At 46.8% G+C, this 9,151-nt stretch overlaps 1 protein-coding gene across 1 annotated transcript in view; it reads right to left on the reverse strand.

Annotated features, from left to right (window-relative positions):
- Positions 1–9,151, reverse strand: part of HEATR4 (HEAT repeat containing 4) — a 49,575-nt gene that overhangs the window by 29,319 nt on the left and 11,105 nt on the right. The window contains exons 6-8 of the mRNA XM_019552267.1: positions 8,866–9,054; positions 4,067–4,227; positions 2,585–2,689 (exon numbers count right to left, since the gene is read on the reverse strand). Coding sequence (XP_019407812.1) covers positions 2,585–2,689; positions 4,067–4,227; positions 8,866–9,054 — 455 coding nt within the window. The remainder of the gene's footprint in view (positions 1–2,584; positions 2,690–4,066; positions 4,228–8,865; positions 9,055–9,151) is intronic.

Raw genomic sequence — 9,151 nt, forward strand, 5'->3', positions numbered from 1 at the left:
ACCCTCTTTTTACCCCCTATGTATTTGAAGAAGGACTTCTTATTGTCCTTAATCCGGGAAGCTAGTCCTATCTCCATCTCTGCCTTGGCCTTCCTGACTGCCCTCCAGGTTGAAAATGACCCATCCACCACCACTCTCTGGGTGCACCCTCCAGCCAGTTAGCGACCCATTTGACCGTGTAGGTGTCGACACCACAATCCCCCAGTTTTTTAATGGGAACAGGGTCAGAGACAGTGTTGAAGGCCTACCTAAAGTCCAGAAAGGCTATATCCACTGCTACCGCTGCATCTAAGGATTTTGTGACCTGGTCATAGAAGGCCACCAGGTTGGTCTGACAGGACCTGCTTCTAATGAAGCCCCTAAGCATAACCTCCCCCGCTGGCCCCTCGTGTACATGTGCCAGAATAATTCTCTCAAAAAGCTTACCCAGGATCGAGGTAAGACTAACTGGCCTATAGTTTTCTGGGTCCGCCTTCCTCCCTTTTTTGAAGATGGGAACCACGTTGGCCTTCTTCCAGTCCTCTGGCACCACACCAGAGCACCACAAGCTTTTGTAAAGCCATGCCAGGGGTCCTGCAATGACCTCAGCTAATTCCCTCAGCACTGGGGTGGAGATCATTCGGACCAACTTATTTAAATGAAGGTCTGTGCCATGCCATCAGGATCCAGCTTGGTGACATACTGTGAACTTCCTAGAATTGAGCTCTATTGACTTCAGTGGCAATGGAGAGAACAGCTTCTCAGAAAATCAGAAGCCATTTAGAAGAATTAAACTTGCCTTTTTTTTTCCAAATCCCCTTATTTTTCCTAATCTCATTCTCCATCTGTATTTGTATATTGTTCATTCTAAATCTTCTGTGGAATCAGCTGTACCTAACAATGATGTTGCATTAGTGAGACACAATAGGAAAAGGAATCACTGAAAAGATGTTGATAGAAAAGAAAACATTACGATAATTAGATTCAGCTTTTTCCATTTACATGTCTTTCTCAAACTGTACAGGCCAATATGCAGATTCCCTCTTCCAAGTCAAGGAGGACTATCTAGAAGATGTATGTACACTCTTGTACCAGTGATGTTGAGGGGAATTCCTAAAGAAGTTTCACTACATTGATTTGGATAATCAAGATGGACCTTAATCACAACAAATCATTTTCTGCAGTACTACAGGTTAGCTAAGTGGTTCCCAATTATTATCTGTACATTGATTGTTCCATCTGGGGGTTACAGTAGATGTCATGCTGACTATTAAGTCAACAGTATGCTCTTGTTGAAAAAAATGCTAATAGCTTACTGGAATGTATTAACAGGTCCCCATCATCTGCAAGTCAAGGGAAGTGTTTCTTTTACTCTATTCAGCACTAGTAAGGACTCACCTGTGTCCAGTTTTGGGTAGCGTATCTCAAGAAAGATGTGGACAAATCAGAAAGAGTCCAGAGGAAAGCAACAAATAATAAACATTACATATGAAGAAAGGTTTGAAGAACTGTGATTATTTAGCCTTCAGAAAAGAACACTGAGGGAGGATTTAATCATAGGCTTAATACAGAGGACAGAACAAGAAGTAATAGGCTTATATTGCAACCAGAGAAATGTAGGTTGAATATTAGGAAGAACTTTCTAATCAGGTTAGAAAGTACTAAAGCATATTATCTAGAGAGGTAATCTACATTTTAGTTTTGCATATAATATAAAGAAAAGAAAACATCTATAAATCAGCAAATAGTCATCTCTGACTAGTCAAAATATAGACCAGATATGGTACCTATATAGATAGATCTATGGGCACCAATGAGCCCTTACTTTGTAACTGTGAGGAGTCAATCTCCACAGCAACAGATGCGATAGTACTAATGTCTTAGGCCTCAAGACATAAAGGAACTGACAATGTTGCACAGATATAGGGAAGCTGGAACAGCTGACTGCTATGTGCCCAGGCACAACATGGGAAGGGCCTAGGCAACTGGACAGGGGACACATTACGTTGGTGGACAGTACAGGAGTTGTCCCTATATACCAGGGATGCAAACACAAGGCCAGATGAGCAGTGCAGGGCCAGTATGCAAGCCAGATTGGATCCATAGACCAGCCCTCTACACTGAAGCTACACAGAGCTTCAGCCCAGGGCAAAGGGGCTCACGCACATAGCTGGCATGGGACATGTGCTGCACGTGGCACCTGCACTAGACTGGCTCTATGTGTTGGCTTTGGTATGCAGGGATAGTCTGTAGACTCAGTCTGAACTGGCCCCAAAGCCACCACACAAGGCCAGTCTGGCATGGGTACTACATACAGCACAGGCCCCAAACCAGCCTTCTGTGCTGTGTGTAGCACCCATCAAGGATGGATCCAGCCCTGTGCATGGCATGTAGTGCACACCAGATTGGCTCCAAGACCCACAGGCTGGACTGTATGGCTCCATGGGCTGGATCCAGTCCTTGGGCTATATCTTTGACATGCCTGCTATATGCAGTCTGCTTTGTATCTGTGAATATGTTTGGGGGAACTATTGAACAAGTGCAACAAGCTAATACTTACACTATGACATTAACTTATGTCTAGCAAGCTTGTAGCGAGTCTTACCTGGCTGACATACCCATGGATGCGGGAGAGAGCCTTGCAGGCCAAAATCCGATCTTTCCACTGGCAACTGTTCAATTTTGCTGCCAGCAGGGAGTACACCAAGCTCTGGAAGGGAGGCAAATTGTTCACATACAGTACATGGTAAAGCAAGCATAGGAGGAATTGGCACAACATCTAGGAGAGCACATGAAAAAAGCCCCTGGAGGGGGAAGTCTCATCCACAGGGCTGATGACTTTGACAGTATTTACAGAAATATTTCCCAAGACTATTGACTAACCCCTGATCAAAACACAAAGGGACAGCTTTTATGTTACAGTCCATAGAGAAATACCAAAGCAAAAAATAAAGCCACAGTAGCAAGTGAGATGAGTTTTGCTTTCTATTGAAGGGCAGAACTAAGAAGCATAGCAGGACAGAACTTGGACATTGCAGGAATCTCCTTTGTGGCAGGAGAAAGGATCATGGCCATGGTTCATGGTCAGCAGGGTGAATGAATGATGAAGATGACCAGATATTTTATATGATGAATGCTCTCATAGGGCATGTCCAGACATGGATGTTTGGTTCCCTGGGGCCAACTAACAGCAGCGTCTTGCACTGCAGCTACTTGTCCCCCGGGAACATCCATGCCACATGCGCTTTGACGCATGGCAAGTTACCTCGGGGGTGGTAGGGGAGGCTGAGGTCTGCACTATGCTGGCCCCAGCAGCCTTATCTGAGGTCTTGGGGGCCTCCCAGGCCTGCAGCCACAGCAATCCTGCCAGACAGATACTAGCTGCCAGCCACAGCACAGTTCCAGGCAGCCTGGCTCTGTTTTTCAGCAGTGCATACTGCCTGTGTGTGCGCTGCACTGTTTTGTTTTGTTTTTGGACTCCTGGATATCCAAGGGTCAAAAAAACCTGTGGAAAAAAAACCTGGCACAGTGGAACTCAGGCAGTGTGCTCTTGCAGTGTGGAGAACACAAGACTGCTTGGTATGTGGTGCTGCAAACATGTTTGTGGTACCACATATCTTATGACTGTGCTCATCTGGACATGCCCATATTATCTGAGGAACAAGGGCAGAAGAAACCCTTCTATGGGGAAAGACATCTACATAGAAAAATTAGTCGTTTTAATTTTTTTAAGAACCCTTGCCAATCCAATAATACATTAAATTAAATGTGGATCCAAAAGACAAGTTATTTCTGCTGTCAGATGGCTGAGAAGTCCCAAGAGATAGCTTTGAATTAAAACAAAGAACCCACATCAAAACAAATGCTGTCCTGAATCAGCTCATATCTCAGAATCGGCAATTCAGCCCTGTGCACAGGATTAGGGTAAGGATTTAGGCAGTGAACAGGTCTTGTGCTTGATACCAACATAGGGTGAACTTCAACTACCAGAAGCTAGAGCTGGGAGACAGTGCTGCTCCCAGCCACTCAACTCTTTTTTCTCTTTTTCTTCTGTTTCTCTTTTCCCCCAGAGTGGTATGGTACCTACTGTGCGTTCACTGAGCTGGGTTAATAGAAGACACGCTTGCTCCTCAGTGGTTTCATCATTCTTGTCAAACAGCTGGGAAAGGATCTTGGTCACTACAGGTAACGTGATGATACCATCCAGTGCCAGGCACTGTGCTGCTGCCCAGCTGTCTGCAGAATTGCCTGTCAACAGTGGGAAAAGGAGAAAAGGAGGTTACCATACAGCAAGATACAACATCCATGCCTCTGCCACAGAAGTTTTCATCTGTGCAGTTCAAAGTGGTGGGAATCCATCCACCTACCTTTAATGCTCACATTGCCATGCACAGGATCCAGCTTAGTCTGAGATCCAGGCTTTTACTCTCTGAATGTGTCAATACATGCCCTTATGGTACCATTGTTACTGTGCTGTCATGTAATACTTCCTTTTGAAAGGACTAAATGATGGTGCAGTAACAGCCCGTACTGTGCAACGTCAACAGTGCAATTGTTTTTAGCTACTACATCGCTGAAGCGACACACTATAATGAGGGAACATGTTGCTACAGTGACATAGCTACCACATCTTGGTTTGTGCCCACTGATCCTATGTTGCTGTAGTGTGTTACTACAGCGATGTAGCATCATGTGTAGACACGCCTGTGCGGGGCGTGAGCCAGGTTGTGACTGCTGCCCTGATGGGTTCTATCCCCTGATGTTAGTTTGCGAGAGGGAGAGGTAGACTCATAATAGTTCCAGAACATTTTTATTTGATCTCTTACTTATGCACCACCGGTGTTGATGTGCTGCGCAGGCGGTTACACTTCGTTCTGTCCCGGTTCGGGTGAGGGACGAACAAAAAAAAAAACAAAACGATGGATCCGAGATCGAGAACGAACGGATATGGATGAGTGCATAAATGATTGCCTATGGTTCCAGAGGCAGGAGAAGCCGTGGGAAGCTGGCCAGGCCTACCCACTGAGTGGTGTGAATGCTCTGGCTTCTCTCTCTGCGTGGAAACTCAACCCTAGCTTTTATAGGCCAGATGACAAGCCCAATTTCAAGCCCCGATTGGTCACGTTTTCCCGCTAAGATGTTCGCGGGGTTTTCCACAGGGGACGGGGTTTCCCCAGCACATGGCCATGGCAATGCAGCAAGTCAAAAAGGGGCTTTCCAGATTGTGAGGAGAGTGCTGATAGCATCTGTTGCTGGGCAAAGCTGGCAGAGTCCAGCTGGAGCGTGACAGCGTTGTGACTGTCACAGAACTGGGATGGTCACGTCCTATGATGAAGGCTGAAATAGTTCATGTAAGTCAGCAATGACCCCACCAGACTGACTAAGCAAGTCTCCTGAACACAAAAAGAATCCAGACCCTGGAGTTTCAGTAAAATGGGGCTTCTTGTTGCATGGCTGGAAGTGGTCCTGAGGTTGCAAGAATCTGTGGTAATGGGTGGAAATGGGTGGGATGGATCTATTCCCACTTCTTCTGTGAAAACTCAATCTTGGAGTGAGAAAACGAAGGAACTATGTTCATGCGCCATTGTAGCAGGGCACTAGGGTGCCTGCTACTGAAGATAGGAAGTGGCTTAGCTGCCAGTTAGTAAGGCAGCAGGTGTTAGCTGTTGCAGCTGAGTAAGTCAGCTGATCGCCAGGGGGCGAGGCTTGGCCTTCATAAGGAAGGGAAGGCTGAGGCCAGAAACAGTTCCCCTCTGGCCACCGCAGGAGCTCTGTGGCGGAGAGCTGAGCAGCAGAGCTTACGCTGGCAGTTTGACCGCTGCAATGATGCGAGGGGAGGGAGAGAACCCCTGAGAAAGGTATTGGAGAGAGCCAACATAGTTTGTGGAGTTGTGATTATTACACTGGAGGACCAGGCGAGGCTGTAGGGGTGGAGGAGGCCTCAGCAGGAGCTCCCCAGTAAGGTGGGGGAGTTCCTGGCACCAAGGAGGGTGCTGCGTGTGGGGTTGTCCTGACCCCAGCCCATTGGGGCAACTTCGGGAAGAGTCTAGCCAAGGTGTGGGCCCAGGAAGGTGGGCCTAAGCAGTGGGGGGTCCCAACCCCAGCCCAGCGTGGGCATTACCGGGACAGGCCCCAATTGGGAAGAGCCCCAGTGGGGCGTAGGCCAAAGTTGGGCATAGAAGGCCCGAGTGCAGGCAGCGAGTGCAAGAGGCGCGGGCGAGGGCCCCAGTGGGGGCATAGAAGGCCCGAGTGCGGGCAACGAACATAAGGAGCGCGAGCAAGGGCCCCAGGGCAGGCAGCAAGCTTGGGAGGCGTGACCACAGGCCCGAGTGCGGGCATAGAGGCCGTGGGGAGCGCGGGACGGAGGTCAGGACACGAGTGGCCGCGGAGTATAAGGGAGGCAGGCCCGAGTGGGGCGCTGCCTGAGAGATAGGAAATGCCGAGAGGGGAGTAAGCCTGTTGGGGTTCCGGACTGAGCGAGAAGGGGTGCAGTCAGAGAGAGCCGCCCCAGGAGGGGGCGCGTGTATAGAGTTGGTCCCGGGATAAGACCAGCACCGGGACTCAGAGGAAATCCTGGCATAGTAAGACCGGCCCTGTGCCAAGAAGGGTAGGAAGGCAGCCTCCTCCACTGAACAAATAAGAGCAAAGATGTGGCGGGGCGAGATGGAGGATGTGAAAGACCCAGACTTGACACGGTAGACAAGGACACTAGGGGAGGTCACGGCACCCCTAGGGGCCGTCCTGCCACAGCCATGAATTTTGCACTCTACTAGAGTCACATCATAACTTCTAGGTGAAGCAAGGACCAGTCTTGAATTCATCTGTATTGCTGACTGTGACAGGGTATACAGAGTGGACCAGACATATTTAATAGATGGACCAGTTGCTTCTTCAACTGTAACTAACGCTATGCCTATACCACATCTGTGGCACTGTTGGAGAAGAATGCTCTCAAGTGCACCCTGCCCCACATACTTCTGCTTGCATGCACCAACTTCAGAAAGGCAGCAGCAAATGCCTTGCTGCTATTCTCATGCACAGAGGAGATAGTGGTCTCCAGAGGGACCATGTACAGATGTTTCTGGAGTGGTCTCTCAAAGTTTGGAGTGTGGGAGCAGCTGGGTGCTCCACATACAAGAGCATTATTCCCTGACCCCAAGAACGCAGCAGAAGCAATGAAGATGCACCCATAGGTGTCAGGTAGCAACAACTAGCTTAAAGACTGCAGCTCGGGCAGAAGGGAAGAATGCTAGACATGATGGGAGCAGGTGGGAAGCAACTCCTCAGCTCAGACTAAGAAAAACCTGGGGGAGCAAGGGGTGTTAGAAAACATCATTATGAGCATCTTTGAGCTGGAACTCTGCTTCTCTCTACCAGTTTCCCACAGGAGGGAAAGTATTAGCATTGAAACTGAAAGACAAGAGACAAGCAGTCCCTAAACTTGGGAAGGGTCAAAGTCCAAGTAAAACATCCATTAGACTTCGGGTTTTGTCTATATTTTCTGTAACAATGCAGTGGTAGGGGACTGGCAGTGCACATGTCTCCCCTGTTTTTTTACCTGTGGCAAATTATAGGGTATACTGTGATTCTCCTGTCACAATGTGCTGTGTGGCTGTGGTATGTATGTGAGCAGCCAGAGTAGATGATCTTTAAGATTCTTTTACCTCAGGCAGTGGTCAGACCCAAGTGGATAAGGAAAAAGAGGGTGACTGCTGACTAACATTAATTACAAGCATATAGAAAATTAGGAGGCCAGTTTATATTTTAGGTTCATAAATTAAGGTTACCATCTAAGCTGGAGATGTAAACAGTACTGATGTTCACCTGTGGAAAACAGTCAACTACTCTGGTCAACACCAGAAAGGAGGAACTGATTAAGTAAAAGTTCAGGCTTCTATTATTTTGTTATCCAGTGACTTGTTCTGTGCCCTTATACAAGAGAACTAGCTAATCTCTATCTCAGATCATCCTTAAATACAGTGGGATTAATAACGGTCTCTGAGAGGTTTGCAAGACCTAGATGGTAGGTAACAAAAAAATATATATATATTAATCAAACCTTAGTTCATTAAAGAGCACTTAGCAAATGCCACTGCTTCAGCCAGGCCATTAAATACAAAAAAGCATAACCACAGGAAGTGAATGATAAGCCCAGAATTCCAGTAACAGTTGCTTTAAACTGATTCTTCTTTTCCCAACGCAAAAAAAAAAAAAACACAAATGCCACATTTCTCCCTCTTTTCAAAAGAGTAATAAATAAAGGTTTCAACGGAGTTGTGTAGGCCACAAACTTCTTTTCAGAGCATCATTGTATGATGTCAGCTGGGTACAATACTGTTCACTTTCTGTATAAAAATACAAGGTTGATGTGCACAGTTAAACAACTGCCATGCTCCAGTCTAGAAGCAGCTGCACATTTAACTCACTGAGTACTTTGAAACTTTTGAAATTAAAGAATGCAATATCCATATTGTTTCTGTATTGTAAAGCAGGATGTGCCTATGGGAACAACTTACTATCTTTCAAGGGTGAAACCAAATCAGCTCCTTAGGCCTTCTATGGAATCCTGCACTAGTTCTCTGCTAACTATCTTGAACCAGAACATGACATTTGTGCATATAAGTGTTGACAATTTAGCAAAGGATGCCAATTCCAACACCCAGGGCTGGAACTTTCAGAGGCACTGCACTCAGAACAGTGAAAGACCTTCCTCTCACTTTCCAGTAATCCTCCTCTGTTTAGAAACTGAATTGCATCAGTTGGGTCGGAGGCAGCTGTATCTAGCCTTCCCAGAAGGAAAAGGATGGTTCCAAACAGGGTTTTTGAGGTTAATGACGGTGAAGGAGAAAAGTTAACAAGACAGGTAAGTAACAGTAAAGCCCATACCATGTACCAGAGCATCCTGCATGACTGCACGAGCCTCCTCATTCCTCATCCCTGTGGCATAATGACACACAGCTGCTGCCATTCTCACATGAGCACTCTCATGCCTCAAAGTCTTTTTCAGTAAAGGCTGAAGTTCTTCAGGCACATCCTGGATGTCTGGAATCTTTCCAATACCATCTATTTCTACAACTGAGGAAAACGGAGCTCTGAATAAGACAGTAGTTTTATTGTCCTACCCTCTGTTAACAGTGGAAACACAGAAGTATATTTTCCATTCAGTTCCAAT

This window comes from Crocodylus porosus, unplaced genomic scaffold (genome assembly GCF_001723895.1).
Source record: "Crocodylus porosus isolate Cpor-Errol unplaced genomic scaffold, CroPor_comp1, whole genome shotgun sequence".
Taxonomy (NCBI): domain Eukaryota; kingdom Metazoa; phylum Chordata; order Crocodylia; family Crocodylidae; genus Crocodylus; species Crocodylus porosus.